The 22,928-nt window shown below is 44.9% G+C and overlaps 1 protein-coding gene across 8 annotated transcripts in view; it reads left to right on the top strand.

Moving 5' to 3' along the window:
• Window positions 1–1,910: 1,910 nt before the first annotated feature.
• The window catches only part of Ppfibp2 (PPFIA binding protein 2), a 157,805-nt gene continuing 136,787 nt past the window's right edge, over window positions 1,911–22,928 (top strand). For 5 of the 8 annotated variants that reach the window (XM_058576919.1, XM_058576916.1, XM_046438173.2 and 2 more), the window contains exon 1: window positions 1,911–2,237. Coding sequence is in view for 1 of the 8 variants with exons in the window: in XM_058576922.1 (XP_058432905.1) it covers window positions 20,896–20,921 (26 nt within the window). In the remaining 7 variants the exon portion in view is untranslated. Of the gene's footprint in view, window positions 2,238–20,166; window positions 20,249–20,749; window positions 20,922–22,928 lie in introns of those variants that run through there. The other 3 variants (XM_058576917.1, XM_046438178.2, XM_058576922.1) reach the window with 3 other exon arrangements.

Here is a 22,928-nt window from a genome sequence, read left to right as displayed (position 1 = left end):
TGTGGGAAAGTAACATTACCTATCTCACAGATATAAAGAAAGTGGCCTGGGCTGGGGATGTGGCTCAAGTGGTAGTATACTCACCTGGCATGCACTGGGCACTGGGTTCGATCCTCAACACCGCATAAAAATAAAATAGAGATATTGTGTCCACCTAAAACTAAAAAATAAATGTTAAAAAAAAAAAAAGAAAGTGGCCTGCCTTGCAGTGGAGAGTGGAATGGAGTTATCAACAGGAGAGAGTCCCTGCATGAAAACAGGCCTGGGAACATCTTCTTGGGTTTCTCTCAGGTGAACTTTTCATCTCTGAGGTCTCTTGTTGGATTTATATGAGAACTGATGTCCTGGTGACCTATACAAGAACTATAGCCAGAGCTGGGGAACTTTAAGATTCCTAATATCCAGGCCACACCTCTAGCCCATTAAATTAGACCCTCTAGGGGTGGGTCACAGACATTATTATTTTTTAAGCCCCTTCCCTGCAAGGTGGTTCCGAAGTGCAGATAAGTTAGCCAGTTACTTTTTTACATTTCTAAAAGTAATGGTAGAGCTGGGGGTGTAGCAGAGTGATAGATGCTCTCCCTGTGGGCATGAGGTCTTGGGTTCCACCCCAGAATTAAAAAAAAAAGTAATTGTATAGTTCTAAGAACAGACTAGCATTTTCTGGGGGCTGGGGTAAGGACAGTGGGTTCCCTGGGGCAATACATGTGGGATTTGGAAACACCCATGAACTTGTGTGAACTGTGGCAGACACCATTTATCAAAGTTTCTCTGCTGCTATTTTAAGGAAGTAAAATAGAACTGAAGGGTGTCTTGCTGTAACACAACTCTTGTGGGCCCCAGCCTTCCTCTGCTGGCTTTGCCCTTGATCTGCTGCTGGCTAGGTTCCTGCAGTGACCACACGTCTCTTATTTGCCAGTGTGGCTTATGTTCTATTCACGTGTACAAGTCTCTGGGCACACTGTTAATTTCAGACCACGAGGGTAAATTTGGTTTGAAAAAAGATGTGTCCCATGGAGTCTGCCAACTCTCCAGCCTGTAAAGAACTGGAGGCCGGAGCTGTAAGCGACTCCTGCCAAAGCTGGGGACTGTGCCAGAGTTCCTAGTGTCGCTGCCATCTGAGGCTCACGGAGGATTTTAATCAGCTGAATTGAGCAGCCTGTCCGTGTAAGCCCAGGCACAGCAACCAACTGGTGTTGTGACTTCAGGTTGCACACTGGGAGTCGATGTTGGAATCGGTCTCTAGGGCTCAGAACTCTAGATTGAAGAAATCATTCTTTGTGGTCAGACATTGCCAAAGCTTTTCTTGGACCTATGGTACCGGTACCTGATCTTGGTGCTGGGCCCAGGAAGTGCTCCTTGTCCTCAGATATTCGCAAGACCTGGCACAGAGCTATCGTTCGCCACCAACCACTAGAGGGACCTCCACCCCAAGTCGCGGGGTTAGAGTACAACCGGACCTAAGGTGGGCCGGGACGGAGCCTGCCAATATGCAGATTCCGTGGGATGGGCGGGGCTCACAGACAAGGAAAGAGGCTCTCCTCAGGCCAACCTCAATTTCTATTGCATCGCTCACTGGGTGGGGGAAGTACAGACGTCGCAAGGGTTGCTGCGCTGAGTGTGCCTCTAATAAGGTTTTCGGTGTTTCCCTGCAATTCTCTGCATAGTGTCTTCCTGCTTCTTCAGCTTTATTCTTTGCGTCGCGGGAGCGGTCCTTAGGGGCTACCGAAACCCCAGAGGCCAGGAGCACCAACACTGAGAACTGCCCAGGGGCCTCCCAGCAGCCGGAAGGGTCTGGGAGGAGGAGGTGGAGCGAGCGGGGCGGGGCCCTGGAGGGGCGTGGTTCCCCGGGAGAGGCGGGGCTTGGAGCCTGCACGCGGAGCGCGGCCCAGGGGGCGGGGGAGATGAGGCAGGTCCCTGGGGAACTGGAACCGCAGCGGACGGGTCCCAGAGGCCGGCTGTGGTTCCCGAGAGGGAGGCGAAGTGGCGGCCTTAGGAGGAGATTCCAGGGGTGGGAGAGGGACGCTCAGGGACGAGCTTCCCTCGGGGCCTCCGCCTCCGTCACGTGGGTGCGGGACCCGGCGGCTGCCGGTCGGTCTGCTGGTTGGTCAGACGGTTGGTCGGTGGGACGGTGGCCTGTAACTGAGTTTTCCGCTCTCCTGTTCGGAGGTGGGAGGGGCACAAGAGCGGCCCGCACACCTGATCCGCCCGGAGAGAAGCGGCGGTCCCGCATCCAGGTCAGTGGGCTTCCCTCAGGTGAACTTCCCCCAGGTGACAGGGGCTCACCGCTGTCCGGACGGGGATTCCCCCACAGGAGCATTGCCAGGGGACACAGATCCCCTAGATCCAACAACCACACGGGGCGTGAGGTCTGTGCCTCTTTGGGCCGGGAAGGTGTCCCAGGCGAGAGGACTGGAACCCTTCCCCTTTCTCTGGCCAGAAGACTGGGAGAAGGGTATAACTCTATGGTTTTGCTTGGGATCTTTACCCCGCTTTGCCCAGAATCCGCAGACAGCCCGCGCTCTCACAGGTGCCAGGATAGTCCTGGAGATGCCGGAGTTGGTGGTTACTTCGGTATGACAGCTTTAATATTGTTCACCCAGGCAAATCTTTGTTCAAAAAAGTGTGTGTCCAGAAGCAATGCCCGGGCTAAGACCAATGCTATATTGTAATTGCAAAAATGCAGCATGCTTTTCAAAAGCCCAAGTCGCTGCTTCCCAGTAGACTGCAATATGGGGATGGTCCTATTTAAGAGTGCACCCTCCTTCCCTCTTGACATGCCAACTCCAGACTGGTAGTTTTCCTTCAGAAGAAAATAAGATTATATATTTAAAGACCCGAGACTTCGGATTTGGGTAGGATCAAAACAGGCATTCTAGTCAGTGAAAATCCGATTATATTTTATCTTTTAAGGCAGCTGGATATTTGGTAGAGATCTGTTTCCCTTTCCAAATTTTGGTTAGTCTGTTTTCTCTCTTTCTATTTATCTCTCCTTCCTCTACCCTTCATTAGTTGATTATAAAACAAAACTATTATGTTTACAAATTTTATGGTGTTTTGTGAAGTCAAATGTTCAACTACAGAAAGGTAGTTAACAGCAGTCATAATTCATCTTTAGTCTTTTATTAGTGGTATAGTCATAGTCATACTTTCATGTATTAGGATAGTCATACTTTCATGTATTAGTATATTCAGTATAGTTAATAGACAATTCATTTTAAATGTTATCTGATTTATAAATTATTTCTCTCTGCTTAAATTTATATTTAATTGATCTTGAAGTGAGAGACAGGGGGATTGGTGAGTCTTTCACTATTGCATTCATCCTGGATTTTTTTTTTTTTTTTTTTGTGTGTGTGTGTGTGTGTGTGGTACTGGGTTTCAACCCCAGGGCCTTGCACATGCTAGGCAAATGTGCTTTACTACTGAAAGCACATTTAGACTCCCATCCCTTATATAACATTAATAGTGTTACTTTGAGATTTGGTAATGTACCAGTCATTAGCTTGTTGCTACTAGGGAAACAAGCTGAGTATCATGATCCCTTTACTGTAGTAGCTAACATAGATGGGCTATGTCTGTAGGACTAAGTGAAGTAAGATTAATTACATGAAGGAGGTAGGAACAAAGTGGGGAAATTCCCATCTTTCATTTAAGCATAAAAAATCTGGGATAATTTCAGGAAGGGGTGGTATAAGTGATGAACCTCAAAGGATTTCTCCAAGGTTTCTGCAGGCAGAGGTGAGTGAGTAGGAGTGACCTAGGCTGTGAAAGCTGTAGAGGCAGGCAAGCTCAGACTAGTGACAAGTGGCCAGCAGTCCAGCCTGGCCCCTATGGTGGGTGGTTAACAGTAAAGCAGGTAACAAGATGGAACATGGTCCCAGCTGGCCAAAAACACCAGGTGTAGAAAGAAGTTCATTCAGACTTTGTCTGAAGGCATGGGAGTCAAATGATTTTAAGCAGAGGATTGACTTATGGTTCTGTGAGCAGCTCAAAGTTGAAACTTTGACCCTTGACCCAACTCCCAGCCTGAAACAGAAAATCCAGTAAATGTTTTGTGGAAGTTTGAGAAGCAGTGCTTCTCAAACTTTAACAACCTAAGACTCACTGAAAATCTCCTTCAAATGCAGATTTGATTGGGTAGCTCAGAGGTGGGATCTGGTGTTCTGCATTTCTAACTTTTTCAGGGGAGGGTGGCTATCACTTCATTATCTATAGCAAGAATTTAAAGTAGTAGTTTGCAAACTGACTTGCTTGAGGGAGCTTTAGGAACAGTTCAGATTAGGTAGGTTTGGGATTTTGTAAAAAAGATCCCTCAGGAGATTCTGACAACTGCCTGGTAGGAATGGCTGTAGTGGACTCTGGCAATGCTTGGGAAGCAAGACTGGGGAGGCTACTTAGGAGACTGGCAGACTAATTTGGGGTAGAAGTAATGAGCCCTTATCTGGGACCTGAGAGAATGGTGAAATTGATACCCAAGAGACCCTGTAAATACAGAATCTGTAGGCCAGGAGACTAAGAAGTGGGAGGTGTCAGTCACTACATGAGGAGGGAGGAGCAGTTCTAGGAGAATTTAACTTTGGACTTGAGGAATGGTACTATTTACAAGTTGTTTTTTACTTGACCATAAGATTTTTTTTTTTTCCTGAATTACAAATCTGTTCATGATACCCTTCTGCTTAAAATCCCCTGGTGGATCCCTTAGTACAAAATATGAGACGGTAGAGTTATACAAGCACAAGAGACAAGGTATTTAAACATTTATTAAGTTCCATAAATTGTGCATCTCCATTCAAGATGTGACACTCAGTCACTATTTGGTGTGGGCACAACTAGGCTAAAACTCTTGGTAGCTTTGTTTTTTTCCTGAGTCACTATTTTTCCTGCTTCCTCTTTCCTCAAGAGTTCCACTTCCCTTGGACTTTTGTTTTCTAGCATCATGCTTTCATTTTAGTGCTTGATGGCACTTATGTGTCCCTGTTTTCAAGAATATAGGAAAGGTGAGTTGTAGTCTGCATAGGCGGACAGGTACTAGGGATTGAACCCAGAGGTGTTTTACCACTGAGCCATGTCCCCAACCCTTTTTAATTTTTTTTATACTTGTAGGTGGATAGCAGCATGCCTTTATTTGTTTAGTTTTTTTATGTAGTGCTAAGGATCCAACCCAGTGCCTCACACATGCTAGGCAAGCACTCTGCCACTGAGCTACAGCCTCAGCCCACATCCCCAACCCTTTTTAATTTTTATTTTGAGATAGGGTCTCACTAAGTTGCTTAGGGACTTGCTGAGTTACTGAGACTAGACTTGAACTTGTGATCCTTTTGCCTAAGCCTCCCAAATTGCTGGGATTGCAGGCATGTGCCACCCATCTGGCTATATTTTCTCTTAAAGCCAGCTCTGTTGGACCTTGTGGATCTCCTCAAGGCCTATTCTTATCTTCCACATAACTGGTAAATAGTCTTCTAGGAAATGATGCCCTAGAGCCATCTGTTGAGCTTTAAACCCAGTCTCCTTAAGGTCTCAAAATTCCAGAGGGCTGCTCATTCTGAGCTTTGCCTTTAGCAAATTTATGATTTCTTTTGGCCTTAGGGTCATTGGTTTAGTACTCTTTGGTAATTTCATTTCCTCTCTGTGTCTCTGTCACATTCATACTATGTATGTCTGCACACTGAGGGCTAAGCATTCATTGGGCACGGTGCTTTTAATCACCCTGTTCTATGTTGTGTAGTAATCTTGGTTTCTGTAACACATCTGTAGACACCAACAGGATGAGATTGTCTGATAGGATAAAGTATAACATTCTTGTATGACATTCAAGTCAATGTAGAGGCTGGCCCTAATTTAGCTCTCCAGCTGCATCTCCAATGTTCCCCAAACCAAGGGACTCGATCATTTCTGCTTTTATGTGTCTCCCTGCCTCTGCACACGTTTCCTCTCCCTGGAAATATCTGTTATCTCTGCTCTGCAAGATGGATGAACTGTTATTAATTCTTCAGGATGCTGATCAAATTCTTGAAAACTCCTTACCATCTTCGTTTTTACTCTTTGCTTCTAATATATACACAGTGCAACAAATTTAGATCTCTGCTGTGTTACTTAAGTCACTTGTTTGCAGTTCTCTCTATGCTCTAAACTGCTTTGGGCTGCTTCAGCTCTTGTGTATGGCCCATTATCTAGTAGATGTTCAGGAAGTGTTGTGGTAAATGTGGGCCCTGAACTGGCTGGCTTTGCAGTATTTTCTTCAATAAAGAGGAAAAGGGGCAGTTCATTTTGTGTGGAAGATGAGGGAAGAAAAGGAGCAGAAGCTGAAAGATTGGAAAGACAGACAGGCCCAAAGAGTAGTGGGCCCGCATGACTAGAATCTTGGAGTGGGTGGGGACACTAACAGAGGAGAGCCTGGGATCTCAGTCTGGGGTCAGATCATGTAAATCTTTGAAATCTAGAGCTAAAGAATTCAAATTGTATGACATCAGTGACATTTAGGGTTTTTTGAGAATGGATAAGATATGGTGAAAGCTGTGTTTTCAGGAGGATTTGGAGCTATAAAGTACAGGTTAGAGAGAGAGAGGGAAGGATTTCTTGTGAGGATGGACTATTGGATAACTCATGGAGGTAGCTTAGGACATGAATCAAGGGAATGTAGTAGCAATGGAGAGGAGGGAATGGAAGCAAGTGAGCTTTCCAACAAATCCAGTAGGATTTGGTGACTACTTGGATTTGGAAGAGAGAGAAAGGAGTCAATTTGGACACTGACATTTTGTTCTGGTTTGCTGGGAGAAGAATAAGGCAATTGTTAGCAGCATGAGAGCATGGAGGAACTTCTTGGAAGGGGGAAGGGAAATGAGGGTGATTGATTCCTTTTGGAATCAGAATGGATTCTTGCTTTCCCTTTATATTTTGACCAAGGAGGATAGTGAAACCCAAACAACCTGCCCAAGGACACCCCCCTCTTGGTGGCAGAATCCAGGTCTCCTAGCCTTCTGGCTGGGACTCCGTCATCTGTAGCACAGTGTTTGGTCAGAGGAATGCCGCCAGAAGGTCCAGATGGAGATTCCATTAGGCAATGAAAAATGGGAATGAGACCAGATTGGGGTGAATTCAGTCTGCAGAAGAGCTAAGGCTGGAGGCATACAGGGTTTTGACCTGTAGTCTGTTGGCAGCCAATGTCAATGGGGGCCAAAAGGCTCACGAGGCCTCCTGTTTGTCCTGTGTCCTCCATGCATGTGGGGCTAAATAGGTAAGAGTGCTTTTATGGTACCAGAACTCTTCTACTTGTTATTCTCAGTGTGGGTACATGTAAATTAATTGTGTTTTTCTGGGAATACAACCACTCATCAGTTTACCATTTCCATGAAAAAAGGTATTCCAAGAACCAAACATCCTTACCCCATACAGACTTTAGGGACACATTTTGCTAGTTCATGAGAACTTGAATGGGGATGGGAGCAGAGGGTGGGAGTGACAGCTAGCTGGGTGAGGCAATCAGTCCTGAGGACTTCCTCCAACTAGGGGCAGGGGTCAGGGATCCAGCTGACTGACTGAAGGCCACACCTGTCAGATGATGAGAGAGAACCTTATCTAGAATCTGCACTGCTGCCAAGAGACTTGGTGGAATTTCCCTCTTCTTCTCACCCCTCCCTCCCATACCTCCCTGCATAGCCAGGCTCTCCAGCCTTTAGCCTCCTAATATAATGCCTTGCCTTTACCATGTGCCCTGGTCACTTAAGTTTACTAAGGCAGAGCTGGGTTAATGCATGTGAAACATTATCACCTGACATGTGGTTGCCAAACAAAAACAAAAGACACAAGGAATACTGGGAGTCCACTTTAAGGGGAAACTTACAAGCCTCCTTGGCTTTTTGGAGCTATATAGCTGGGTCTTTCCATTTTCCACTTCATCTTGTTCAGAGGTTGTGCAGAAATAAACATAAACACACACATGCACCTCCTACCCCTGCCTGTCCCCACTGCCACCCTGCCTGTCCCCACTGCCAATGCACTGAGAACAAAGTGTGTGCATGAGCCTGCTCACCCATGCTAAAGTAACACAGGGACAGCCATAGATTGCAAACTTGAAAGATGGGTTTTCCAAGGCTTAGGAATCATTTATCAGAGGCAGGTGGGTGGAGGATCCATTAACAAATCTCTAGGAAGAAATTAGTTAGCTTAGATACTGTATAGGGAATAGATCCTACATGGCCTCTACCTTGGCCTGCAGCTGCTGTGGCATTCCCAGGGTGCTCTACTTTGGGTATAGCTATTTTTACCTGGGAATGAGGATAGTATAGCAGGAAATCCTAATCCCAGGGTTTCTCTGTCTGCTTAGGGATAGCCAAAGTTTTGGTGAATAAGGAAGGGTTTTTAGTGGGGTCAGTCTGAATTGCTGCCTCAACTCTCCAGGGTAAAGATGTGGTTCCACAGCAACTTGTGTGCATGTTGGAAACAAACCTATCACATACAGCTGAGTCTTTCAGGCTGGGCAGGGACCACTCTGAGCTGGAGGGCCACTTCTTTGATTGCACTAGGTGTCCCAAGAAGTCCTAGAAAATTTCCCCAACTTTTTTCTTGCAGAAAGACCCAGAAGCTCTGACAGAAGGAACCCATTGTTTGACAGGTATATGTGAATTTATGTGTAAGAGAGAGGGAGACACAGAGTTGTATAGAATCCAAGAGGTCTGTTGTAGGGACTGAAAGAACAGAAAAGGACAGAGCCACAACTCAAACTAAGAAGACCTTGCCTTATATACAGGACAGCTCTCTCAGGGGCAATAAGTTCCTTCTTCCAACACAAGTCCACCTCTTCATGGAGGCATCAAAGGTAAAGATGGGACTGACTCATAGAGGGAGAGAAGGGAAGAAAGTGTAGAACTTTTAGCTATGGTAGCTTTGACAAAGGGCTTGTCTCATGAGGTAGGGGAAGTGTTATTACCACTTTATGGGGTGTGTATTTATACACGCTCATGTGTGTATGTGTGTGTGCTTGGGAGTCAAACCCAAGGTCTTGTGCATCTAGGCAAACACTACCACTGAGCTCTACAGCCAGTCCTGGGAAACAGATTTCTGAAGGTTCCAGAGTATTAGACTTAATTTTATTTATTGGCCCATATGGATGCTTTGACGGGTGAAAGGAGGTAAGATAAATGCTAAAATATATGAACTTGGAACGATAGGACTGTTTTCACACTGGGATGTGTGGCATCAAACTGAGTGTTCAAAACTAAATTTTATGAGAAACAGGCAGGCAAGGAAGTGTGGGTAGGGGAGAGTGGATTGGTATGGGGAGAGGAGAGAAGTTAGAATGTAATTTTGGGTGGGACTGGCAGTTTCTTATCATACAACATTTTGCCAGAGTGAAGGAATGGTTCTTGGCTCTGACACCTGGCCTTGACTGGATGTCATGAAAAAGTTTATTACATAAGCTCTTCCTGCAGCCAGCCAAGACATCTGGTTCTTCAATGAATACTGCTCACCTGGTAACAGCAACAACAGCCCTGTGTGTGTCTGTCTAGGGTTTCACTGCTCAGGCTCACTGGTGCTGCATAGTGCCCTGGGCAGGGATTGTTGTCCTGCTCCTGGAAATAAGGAAACTGACTCCTGCCCACCTCCCACCTTCCTTAATGATAGGTGCAGGTTTTCTCCATCTTGGGGGCTTGGCCTCCCTGACCCTGAGGACCCTGGTAACTCTAGAATGGGGGCTTTGAATCAAACAGTTCTCCATTCAAACTCCAGCTCTACACAGGTTTGCTGTTGGTACTTTGAGCAAGTCCCTTTACCTCTCTGAGTCTTAAGTTCTTCATCTGTTTAATGGGTTAAGATAATAGGCTTACCTTTGTTGTGAAAATGAGATGATGCAATCAGTGTTGACTATAGTTCTTGGCACATTGCAGATAGTCAAACCCTATTATTTTTGTCATTATTTTTCTCTTTTCAGGAAGCCAAAGAAAAATATTTTGCCAAAAGGAGGGGTTAGCATCATCCAGAGGGATTATACTGATATTTCAGGGGAGTAGTATTCTTTAGGTGTCTAGGTGTGACACAGAAAGGGCAGTCATGGGTGGGAGTGAACAGAAAGTCCAGGAGGCAAAAGTGCATGGCAAGGTAGGTCGCAGTTTGGCTTCAGATAGCTGGTCACCTTCAGGACAAGGGAAGCACACAGATCTCAGAGCCCAAACCAGCTCAGTGAGTGGTGGCAGGATAAGTGCAAAGTCCTTCCCTTAGGCTCCCAAAATCAATTAGTGTGTCCTACTTGTCCCTGTGGAAAAGCTCAGATAAATTGGCTTAGCCTGCTGCATTAATAGAAATCCTGAGTATAGAGCTTGGTAAGGGATCTTCATCCCTACATTGGCCAAGACTGGCCACACCTGGAGGCATGTGGGCAAGGGACCGAATATGCTGCAAAGCTGTTGAGGGCCACAGCTGAGTCAGGGTGGCACCTGGCATTTTGCCAGAGGGAGTGGTTGAGAGGTGATGCCAGAAAGCCATTGAGATGATGATGCTTAAGTTAAGCTGTGTATTCAGTTGTATATAGAGCTTTGCTGTCCTGCAATAGGGTGGCTCCTGCTGCCTCAGGTGCCCACTACTTTGGAGTTCTGGGAGAGTTCGTGTTGGTTGGTTGGTGAAGTTCCGGTGGAGGGTTCCGATTGGTGTGTGGTGTTCCTGAAAGGGCCGCGTGGGTGGTGTTGGGGGGGGGGGGAGTTCGGAAATAAAAGTTTGTTCCTGCTTGAGTGGCTCGTGATTTGTGCCCAGCCAGACTGCGGCACAAAGCCAGGGTTCTTGTCCTACAAGCTTTGGAAGAACTTGAGTATAGATAGGAAGACAGGGGATCATAGGGATGTGACTATTATTTTCAGATGGGTGAGGGAGATACTATGTTCCACACTTCTCAGAATGCAGACTTGAGGAGGCCATTGCAGTAATGGTAGAGGGAGTTAAAGAGGAGGCAGATAACCAGACCTGGTGTGTACAGCCATAATCCTAGCTATTTTGAAGGCTGAGGCAGGAGGATTGCATAAATCTGTTTCCCAGGACTGGCTATAGGGCTCAGTGGTAGTGTTCAAGACCAGCCTGGGCAATTTAATGAGACCCTGACTCAAAATACAATAAAAAGGGCTGAGGATGCAGCTCAGTGGTAGCATGCCCCTGGGTTCAATCTCTAGTACAACCAAAAAGGGAGGCATATATTTGTTTGAAATGGTGTAAGAAACTCAAGCTTGTCTCTAAGGCCAAGTATCTTTCTTAAAGTATGTATTGGAGTCCACCTGAAAAAGGGCATTTATTGTCCAAGTGGTATTGAGTAGAGAGGATTTCATGAAATAAAGGGAGGCAGGTTGTGTTGAGAGGTCAAAGGACTATCTGAAAGGACTGCAAGATTTTTTTTTTATTAGTTGTTGAAAACATTACAATGATCTTGATATATCATACATTTGATTCAAGTGGGGTATGAATTCTTTTTTTTTCCACGTGTACAGATTGCAGTATCACATTGGTTTTACAGCCACGTTTATACATACAGCCATATTAATGTCTTTTGTATTCTTCGGCTACCCTTCCTTTCCCCTCTCCCCTCCCTTCCCCTCCCATCACCTCTCTCTACCCACTCTATGACACTTTTCTCTCTCTCTCTCTCTTTTTTTTTCTTCCTCACACCATCTTATATATAATTTGGACTGCAAGATTTTGACAGTAGGTTTTGTGGATCAATTAATTGGGACTGGGTCCTAAGGAATTAGAACTAGAGATATACCTTTTGGGGCAGGTGGGTTTTTTCTGTGTGAGGAAAGATGAGAATATGCAAAGATCCTTCGTGGTCAATGAAATGTTTTGAGTTAAGGACATAGAAGTCTCTTATGTAAATGAACAAGCTGGGATAAAGAAATAATGAGGAAACTTAGCTAGACTCTTTCTAGTTGTTAAAAATTGAAAAAAGTTGGAACTAAGATAATGGGGTGGGCAGGGGAGACTTTATCCTGTTGATGGTGGGAAAGAATTGTTGGCTTCTGAGCAGAGATGACTTTTAGCACATGTAGGGTGGAGTGAGGGTGAAAGGCCAGGGACAGGCAGCCTTAAAGCTGTGCAGAAACTTCTCTATCCTAGCTCATAAGAGGAATATCCCACTTAATGATGGGGCTAGGGAAAGAGGAAAGGCTCCAAGGATATCCCTTTGTGAGCTAAAACTTTGAGGCTGTGATCCATAGAAAGTGATAAACTATGTGTATTCTCTACTGGTGCCTCCCTTGGCCTAATTGCCTTGCTACAACATGAAGGCTTTTTCTTTCTCATGGGCATTCCATGAAGATTGTGAAAACACAGCACCCTGGGACAGAGAGAACCAGGGCCTGTGGTCTGAGGCACTGAGCTCCCAGCATCCAATAATGGTGGGTATAGAAGGGAGTTATCCAGAAGGACACTGGCCACAATACTGGGAAGTTTGACTGTCTACAGTCTCGGCCCAGAGCAGGTTCCAGCCCCAAGAAAGGCGGGGGAGCCTGTGGGCATCAGGGCTTTATTTAAGTGGGCTGAGGTTTTGGGTGGGGTATGGTAGGTGGGAAGATGGAGAATGCTGTGTTTAAGCAACATGGATGCCTGAGTGCCATGATATCCTGGTTTGGGGAGATATTATGGCCTGACAAAATGGTAGGGAGGAGATGGCAGCCACAGAGTCAAAACTATCCCACTGGGTTTGGGAAAACTACACCCTGTTAGGAGCATAGGCAGAGCATAATTCATAAGTACTCTGGAATCAGTAGGCTCGTGTTCTCATTATTTCAGTCACTAAATAATTTTCAAATCCTCCTCTTCTCTGAGGAAAGTAGTGGATAGTGGGACATGAGATGAAAAAGACATGACCCCTGCCTGAATGGAACTTAAGGAATGTACCTCTCACTCAAATCAGGCTGTAATAAACACTAAGAAAATAAGAGTATTTAGAAAAAAGAGGTTGGACTTCCTGAGCATGTGGTGATTGAGGTGTGTCTTGAAGACAGAAAGGGACTCTGTGGAGGTGAAGGGAATTCCTGGCAGAGGGAACAGAAATGTACAAAGGAGGGGGACTGGAAATTAAGGAGCATGTGTGAAAATAGCCAGTGGTTAGGTTGGTTAGAACTGAGAAGTGAATGAGGTTTAGCTGGGGGTCCCCCAAATCCATAATGATTGGCCATTATCATTTTTTATAAAATCCTCACCATGCCTCAGGCATTGAGCAGAGTTTTGCTTCTGTCTCATAGCAGCCTTTCAGGACTTAGCTCAGCAGGCTCCACGAGGATGCAGTACTTTCCTAAGCTTTCCTAGCTGGTGAGTGACTGAATTTGATGTACACTCAGTCTGCTTGATTTCAAACCTGTGTTCTTTCTGCCTATTTTGCTATCATATTCAGAGTCCAGATTATACAGAGTCCATTACATGAAAACTTACTTTTATCATGATGAGGAAGGAAGATGGTCAGTGAACGTGTAGTAGACCACATGAACACTTTGAGAAACACTTGGGGGGTGTGACCAGATTGTCACAAAGCACATCCTGGCCCCACTTGATATATGCAAGCATATATATTATTTAGGTAAATCTCTAAAAGTTGCATAGATTTTCATGGGATCTAGAAACTGTTAATACCTGACTGCTACAGGTAATTTCTAAATTCTTAGCTAAATTCCTCTCTTTTCTTTCCCATTCAAGAAAGTATATTAAAATAGGACAAGACAATCCCAATTTTCTCATTTATACAAAAATTTCCTCATCTTTAGCTACTTTGTCATTAGTAACAAATTATAATGAACCTTACCTGTTTGGGACCCTAGACTATCATCCCTAAAGGATGTTTGGTGAAAGTGGTGTTCGAGAGTGGGTCTTGAGAGTGGGTTGGAAGGGTTGGGTGAAGGATGAGAGTCAGAGAAATATGGGCAAAAAAACTCAGGTGGGGATGTGGGGGTGGAGAGGAGGGGCTGGTATGGTTCAGTAGGCATTTGCTGCAAGCCTGCCCATGCAGGGGTGTGGAGTAGGTGCTGGGTCATCTGCATGAAAGGAGAGTATTGTTTCCATGGTAGACATGTTCAGGCTTTGAGCTGGTGGGTGTTGGTGGGGGCTGCCTGCTCAAGTCATCCTGTATCCTGTAGAGCCAGCCAGTCCTTATTGCTTGATCAGGTATACCCTGGGCCCTGTCCTGTCCAGCTTGGCTCTCCTCCTGGAGCTGAGAACACATACCTGGCCCTAGTAGCTTCACCTTTCTTCTGTCCTCAGAGTGGTCTTGAATCCTTTAGGCTTCCAAATGGGAAGCTTTTCCTCCACTCGGAAAGTTTGAGAAAATCACATGGGGAGGCAATAATAACCTTAGAGAAGATACAGTGCCATTTCAGGGAGAAGATAGAGTGATGTCTGGGTTGTGATTACTCAAGATCTTATGTTAACAGGAGACTTCAGAGGACAGAAAGCTCTACCTCTGTGTTTTAGCTACTAATAAAGAACATTTTAAAAACTATTAAGGGCTGCCCTGGTGTCACAAATCTAGTCCTCGAACGTCATGATTACTTATATTTGAAAGAGAATTTTAACTCAAGTAACAGTTGAATGAGGAATGGTATTCATGAGAAGGATCCTGAACTCTACTTAAATGCATCTCATTACATCATTGTTAACACTGTGTATGGAAACTTTCCCTAAGTAACTCCTGGAGTAATTGACTGGTTATAGGTGTCCCTCTAGTGTGTGGTGCATACTAAGTGCAATTGTGAGGTCTTTCTGTGACACTGATACACCTCAGCCATCTTCTTTTAAGACCATCTCTAGAGTTAAAATGGGTATGCTCAAAATCAGTGTATGAGGCCAGGGACCTTCTGCTTTAAGGCTGAAGCCAGCCATGAATGTGGTCAGCACTTGGTACTTTGCTCCCTGATCCCATAAAGCCCAGCTTTGGTTTTAGCTTCCATGTTGGGGGCCTCCCAAATTCACTTCCCTGGCTACGACTTCTCTGTCAGATGTCTGCCCCAGATGGCCCCCAAGTATCATAAACTTAGCCTACTCACTGTCCCTAAGCAGTGCCACCCGGTAAGACCATAGGAAAATGACTGAGAAAGGTGCCAAGAGTTTGTTAAGAGTGCATATGATCTGTAGGAAATTTGCAGTCTTGAAGGCCTAATAGTGGCTCTAACCTGCTTTCTGTCAGGTACTGCTAGAGAGACCTGCAACTGCTGGAGAAAATCTAGAATATGTGTACCATGTTTGAGCTCCTGAACCAAAGGATCTGCCTATGTCCAGCCCTGGGTATGGGAGACATAATCTCCATTATATAAGAATCCAAGAAATCAATGTGTATTACTCAAAGAAAAAACTAATCTATCTCATAAATAGTACAGGTTTTAAGAATATGCTCTTCATCTTAGCTATGTCGTCCCCCATTCATATTATTGAAATCCTAACCCCTGAAGTGGTGGTATTAGAATGTGGGGCTTTGGAGAAGTGATTAGGTCATGAGAGTAGAGCCCTCATGAATGGATTAGTCATTAGTCCTTTCATTAGCCAGAAGGATCTAGCTAGACTCTTCTTCCATGGGAGGACATAGGTAGAAGGTGCCATCTATGTATCAGGAAATAGGCTCTCACCAGACACTGATTCTGCCAGAACTGCATTCTTGGACTTTCCAATCTCCAGAACTGTGAGAAATATATTTTGGTTGTTAAACTAGCTTAATAGTTTATAGTAATTTTGTTATAGCAGCCTGACAGTAGCAAGGTATTTTTGCTGCCTCCTGCTCTTGTCCTCCTTCAGGGGAAGAAGTCTCTACCCACTTTGACACGAAAGGAGCCTCAGAAAGTTTGGGGCTGGACTGGGCTGGAATGTGGGGACTTGGTTTTTGTAATACTGTCTCTTGGCCCTTTTGAGTCACGTAGACCTCTACACCTTTCACTTCTTACTTGAATCTGAGGAACTATTTGAATATCTTCTATGGGAGAATAACAGCCCTGATCAATGGAAAAGAAGAGGTAAAGAATGGAGAGGCCCTTAGGAGACTCAGACTTTTCTACTCCCCTAGGTTCCAGCTGGCAGACTTCCAGGAACAAGACTGCTTGGTCCCCAAGCAGGAGATATCTAGTGTGGTGTGCTCTGCAGGCTTGTCTTTGATCTATAGCACCATGTGTGGAAATGGGGGATTCCTGCATCACTTTTCTTGGGAAAGTCCCTAAACCATCTTTGACCTCAGAGCTCTGGGGGAGGGAAGTGATCTGAGTGACAAGTGTCTTGTGACTTGCAAGTAAGGTTAGGGAACTGGCTAGGTCCTGCCCCTCCCTGCCCACATTGTATGCTGGAGCTATTGAATTAGGTTGAGGAAAAGAGGGCTGGGCCCATTGCTTTTGGCTGTTTCTGCTATTGGTGCTTTTTTTTTTTTTTTTTCTTTTGCATTGCTGAGGTTCAAAGATCTCATGCACACCAAGTGAAGTGTTCTACCACTAAGCTATTCCCCCAGGCTGCTCGTGGTTTCTTGAATGTATCAGGACAGCTGGGCTATCTTTGAGGTCCTAGGTTTCCTCCTCATTGCTTCTTGGGCTTAGTCCCCAGGCATGATTCAAAGACTACAGATAAGGGAAATGCCCTTACCTGGATGTTGTTTGAGAATTAAGCAAAGTCTTCCCTGGAATGTGAGTAGATCAGAACAAGATCAAATAGCTTTGGAGAGAAGGCTGTCTTCTGTCCGTAAGTTTGCCCAGCTGTGTCCAAGATCAAATGAGGGTCAGATGAGGGCTTTGGGCTGCCAAAACAATGTACTGTGACTAGGGGACTGAAATGGCAGACATTTATTTTTTCACAGTTAAGGAGGCCAGAAGTTTGAGATTATGGTGTCAACAGAATTGATTTCTTCTGAGGCCTCTCTTCATGATTTGCAGATGGCCATCTTTTCCCTGTGTCTTCACATGTTCTTCCCTCTATACCCACCTGTGTCCTAATAACCTAATCTTACAAGAACACCATTACATTGAATTACTGTCCACCCTAATTTAATTACCTCTATTTCCAAATGTGGTCATATATTGAGGACATTAGGATGTAAACATCTGAATTTTAGGGGGACACAATTGTGCTATTAAAAAAGGTGTTTCCAAAATCCTCAGAGAACAAGGCTCAGTATTATGGTGAAAGACAGAGAGGCACTCATTGCTGGTCCTGCCAAACGGGACCAGCAAAGGAAGGTAGACATAATCTAGCCAGTAGAGAAAGTTGACCAATCTTATGCAAAGACTCAACTCAGAAAAGCTTGGGCCTGAGCTTTTTGCTTGCAGTCTGGGTTCCATTGTGGCCCTTTGTCCTCCAGTGAAGGCAGAATTGGTAATATTTTCCAGCCCAGGCCTTTAGGAGAAGCCCCTCCTCATCTGACAGAGACAGAAGCGAGGGTGTTGACAGTGCACACCGGATGGTCTTTAAGGAAATTCTTTGGTCCCTTTCTGGCATTTTGTATTGTTTTAGATGAGGTCTTGCTGTGTGGCCCAGACTCATCTTGAACTACTGGGCTCAACTGATTCTCTCATCTCAGCCTCCAGAGTATCTAGAGGGCATGTACCACTGTGCCCAGTTCTGGTTTTTTGTTTTCTTTTTTCAACGCAAAAGGAAAAACTTTGTAGTAAAAACTATTCAACAAAATGTTGAAATGAAGATTCAAAATACAGAATAAATTAATTCAATTAAATTTATCTAGAGCCTGCCAAATTCTGGGTCCAGATTCCCTGCAGGCAGCTAGAGAGGCTCCTAGAAGGTAGCTGGCTATAGGCTAAATTTATGCATGAGATCTCAAATACTCTAGATAATAGCAAAAACTCACCAATTCAGACTTTTTTTTTCTTGTTGCTTAGCATTCTAAATTAATGGAATGAGGAGAAAGTCCTGGTTTTATCATCTGTTAGGGAAAGTTACATTTTCTGCTATCATTGGTCTTTTACAAATGTAGTTGTATTCATCATTTGTCTCTTGCTCATGCCAGGCCCAATCATGGCTTAGTTCCCCTTATGGTAGAGCTGCCTTTGCCTCTGAATATCAGGCTGCAAAAAAGAGGGATCTCAAAGTTAGATGGAGAGGCTGTCATCGACAACCTCCAGCCCTTATCAGAATGCTGGTCAAAGTCACATGCCCCTTCTCTCTTTACTCTTCACTAAGAAACACAAACATTTACTGTCTACTTTTGTCCGATTCTTTGTCAGGCTCTGAGAACAAAGAAGCAAAATAGGATATATTTCTTGCTCTCTAGTCACTCAATTAAGAAGGTGGGATAGACACACTGAGAAATAATATAATTACTGTTTATATTATTATAATTCTTATAATACAAATAGCTCTGATGATCAAGGTGGTCTTCACCACCACCTTGTAAGGTAAGATAGGAACAGAGAATGGAGGGATTCTTGTATCTTTAGGAACTTGAGGTAGCAGTGTCAGAAAAGTCCTCCTGGATATGGAACATTTGAACAAAGCCTCAGACTGGGTGGGATTTAAAGTATAGATGGAGAAAAGCACCCCCCACGTAAAGAAACAAAGACAGGAAAACCTTTGTATATTGGGGGGTGGGAAGTAGTCTGGTGTGGCTGGGACTCAACTTGGTAAGAAGGTGGATGGTATTAGGATACTTGAACCAAGCTGCAAAATATGGCAGCCATGGACAGTTTGGGAACAGGGGAGTGATGTCATGAGCTATGGGAATATTCCTACCACACTGGGAAGGATGAATTGGGGAAGAGTCAGAGGAAGCAGCTTTTATAATGATGAGGGTCCAAACTATGGGAGATGAGACATGAGGAGAGCTTGATTGGATGTTAGAACATACTCAGGGAATCTGGATGGCATTGTAGAAACAGCACCATATGAGTCATCAGGAATTTAAGTTCAAATTTCAGTTCTGCAGGAGGGGAAGGAGGAATCCTGCATATAATCCCCCGTCTCCCCCTGCCCCCCCAAAAAATAAAATTTATGTCCCTAAGTGGTGGGCTTTTCTATTTAACATTTAATTATTTTAAAAAGTCCAACACACACAGAAGTAGAAGGAATAGTATAATGAATCCTCTTCGCCTATCATCCAACTTCAACAATAACCTCTTGCTTGTATTGATTTTTGAGATGAGGCTTTTAGTAAGTATTCAATTTGATGCTGGATTTGAAGCATTTCTGTAAATCTGCCTGTAATCAGTCTGAGGCAGTGAAATGATACCAGGTCCATTTATTCCTCCTTGGAGGTAAATTGAATGTGAATGTGCACACGTAAGTGTGTGTTCATTGCTGTGAGAATGAAAATGAGGGCTGCTGCCTTTGAAGGCTGAGTTCTGGGACTGAAGAGACACACTGCCAGCAGGGGCCTTGTCAGTAGGATAAGGGTCTGTTTACCACAGAGGCAGGTGTGGAGAGGGGAGAAAATGGAGGTAAGAACTGCTGGGAGGGAGGTTTTTAGGGTCAGATACACTCATTACCCATTCATTGGAATGTCTGTCTTGCCCAAGGCTTGATTCACACTGACCAACCTGATAAGGCTTGTCCATGAGCCAGATGTCAGTGAACTAATTCACTTTGGCAGGCATTGTCCCGTGGCCACAACATAAATGCCTGTCTTTCCAAACCACCTTGTTGGCATTGCCCTATGTAGGAAAATAAATTACAGCATCATCTGCGGATTGCTGGGGGAGCCGAGCTCCCAGACAGAGGACACCATATGGAAAGAAGGCATGTGACCTATGGCTGTGATGTGCCTCCTAGCTAGTGATTGTGCTCCTGCCCTCAGAGATGGTCTTTTAGTTACCAGTATGCCATGCAGACCCAACAGTTTTATGGGTATTGTTGCCTTGTTCTTCACTAGCTTGGTTTGGAGCACAGTAGTTGTTCATACTACTTAAATGACTTCCAAGTTTTAGTTTTACAATTATTGAAAAATAGGCCCAGGAATCAGAGGGATATCAAGATATCAGGTTTATGTCTAATAAAGTTGTTTACAGAATATGACCCATTGAGTCCTCAGTATATCCCTTTGCTGAATTAAAATAGCCACCTCTAGTAGGGACTTAGACTTGAGATGAATGCAAGTCTCCTCCTGGGGCAGGCCACTTCCCTTATCAAGGTGGCTTAGAGAGAGAAAGAAGGATGGGGCCGAGTTGCACATGCTTGATTGTTTCTCCCATTCTCACCAATTACATACTTATTTGCTCCCAGGGGAGGAAGTTCTGGAAAGAGAGGATGTCAGTGTCCTCTCATTGGATATCCTATGGCCACTTGAAGCAGAAACAGAATAAAGGTGAGAGCAAATGTTATAAGTCTCAGCATTGGTTCATTTGGCAGGCAGAGGTGGGAATGCTGTTGGGCAAAATTGTCTGGGCACTGAAAAATAAGTGTTGATGGACAGACTGGAGAAGGGGTCTTTTGGCTGAGGGGACAGCATGAGAAAGCATAATGCTGTCCATGGCTGGAGTATCAGGGACTCAGAATGTGGCAGGAGGTAGCTGGACTTGACGAGCAAGTGCTGTATAACCTCAGAGTCAGACTGCCTGAGTTCAAATCCTATCTCTGCTGCTTCCTGGATGTGTGATTTTGGCCAAGTTGACCAACTCTATGAGCTTCACTTTCCTTTTCTGTGAAGTTTGGTTATAAGAGTTATGAATGTTGAGATATGAGCTACATATAAACATTTAGCTCAGTGTAGAGAGAATGCTTAACAAGTGTCAGCCTTTATTAATACCTTCATGAGTCTAGAACAGTTGGAGGTTGGCTCTGATCTAGATGCACCTTATGAGTTTGGACTGCTCTGGGAAAGGCCAGGTATGCTCAGGTGAGAGGAGGCCCTGCAGTGCTCAGGTTCTGAATATGTGAATGTAGGCTGAGCAGCAAGAACAGGAAGAATGTGGTGGTGAAGACCATGTCTGCAGAGAGACCCATGGAGACTGGATGCTGTTTGAGGGGAAGGGTCACAGGTAAGTGCAGGCTGCTGTATAGTTCAAGGAGGAACCTAGAGGCGCTTTGTCCTGGATAGCAAATGAAGTAACTGTCTCACTGATGTGATGCCAAGAAAAGCAGTCCAGTCTACATGGATAGACTGCTATCTAAATGATTTACTTTCTGAACTCATTTAAATGTCTCAGTCACCTTTTCAGATAGATACTATTCCCATCTCATCCAGAAGGAACCTGAGACACAAAGGTTATTCTTGCCCAGGACACAGAGTGTCAGAATCAGGGTTCTCACCCAGGCAGTCTAACTCCAGTTTGTACTTTTAACTCCGCCTAGACTGCCTTTCTAGGAAATAAGAACAGGAACAGTTCCATAGATGACAAGGCAGCTTCAATGAGTGAAAAATTCGCTACAGTGGGAATTAGGGGGAGTGGAAGGTGAACAGTGGCTCGTGAATCCAAGAAGAAACATGACATAGTAGCTGGGGGTGTAGGATCTTAGAGAACAGAGGCTTTAACATTAGTGTGGGTTGAGAGGAAGGAGCAGGACAAGGCAAGAAATGCAGATTTAACTTAGAGGGCATAATTGAGATGGACTCATTGATGATATAACAGTAGGTCAAAGGGAGGAGGAACAACTTTTTCGCAGGATGGATGGGAGGACTGAAGTGGAGAAGAGGGGAATCCAGGGGTTCCATTTATCATCAAAGAAAGATACATGCTAGTATACTGCAAGGGAGTCTGACAGGAAGGAGATAAAAGATCATGGACATGTAAGTGTTTGGGAGCAGAAGAGACATGGGAATCTGATTCCCCAGGCAGAGGGACAGTGAGAATAAGTTGTGACCAGAGAAGCAGAATGCACCCAGCAGCAAGTTCAGTGTAAGCTGGCGGTGGCTAGGGAGAGGCAAAGTTTGAGGTGAGAACAGCCTGCTGACTGCTGGGCATAGGGCTACAGGGGGCCTCCATATGGTCCAGAACAAGGGAGTGGGGAAAGAGAAAGTCAAGTCAAAGAGAGCCTGGGAGGTGCCGGCAGGGACCTGAGGTGGGCAGGAGAGAGAGCGGCTATCATTGCCTGCTTCTACTTGGGAGGGGGCGTCCAGAGAGCTCTGTGTGCTCCGCTGAGAAGAATCCTGACTCCCTGCATCCTTCCATGTTATTGCTGGGAAGAGTAGGTGGCTTCCAGGTGTTCCCTTTAGAGGTGCCATTGTCTGGTAGACGGGGGGGGGGCAAGTTCTCTAGGTGAGTAGAAGTGAATGACTCTGCCCAAGCTGGTTCCAGCTTCACCTGCTGTCACTTTCCCTGTTCCCTGGCCACAGGGCTATATCTTTAAAAGACAAGAGTGATAATTATAATATATTCCTCACAAATGAGATAATGAAGATGAAGTCTTTTCACAGGGATTGTTACTGGTTTTTTTTTTTTTTTTTTGGTAATGGGGATTGGGCCCAGGGGTACTTTATCATTGAGCCATATCCCCAGCCCTTTTCTTCCTTCCTTCCTTCCTTCCTTCCTTCCTTCCTTCCTTCCTCCTCTTCCTCCTCCTCCTCCTCCTCCTCCTCTTCTTCTTCTTCTTCTTTTAAATTTTTTTAAATTTTGAGACAGGTTCTTGCTAAGTTGCTTAGAGTCTTACTAAACTGCTGAGGTTGGGATCCTTCTGCCTCAGGCTCCTGAGTCACTGGGATTACTAGTGGGCACCACAATGCCTGGCCGGACTGTTGCCTCTTGTAGGAGGCAAGAAACTTGCTATAAACTTTCAGAGCAGGTAGTGTTTACAGGCAGGTAGAAGTTGTCTAGTCATGAGGTAATTTGCCATCATTTTGATGCATTGTGAAGAGCCATGTAGCTAGGGAACAGGTAGCTAGCTCTCGAAGCAAGTGGGTTGTTGGTTCTGTCCTGGTCCTTTACGTCTCAGCCTTGGAGTCACACTCTCATTTACATTTACTTCTCAGATGCACTCTTTCTAAGGCCTACAGAAGGAAAAGAACCTTCCATCTCAAGTTCTCTAAGTGGCTATAGTGGGTCCTGCTC

Source organism: Marmota monax, unplaced genomic scaffold (assembly GCF_021218885.2).
Source record: "Marmota monax isolate L192 unplaced genomic scaffold, Marmota_monax_Labrador192_F-V1.1 WCK01_AAM20220418_F8-fsc00061, whole genome shotgun sequence".
NCBI classification, from domain to species: domain Eukaryota; kingdom Metazoa; phylum Chordata; class Mammalia; order Rodentia; family Sciuridae; genus Marmota; species Marmota monax.
Note: the sequence above shows the minus strand (reverse complement) of the source record. Positions and strands in the feature narration are given on the sequence as shown.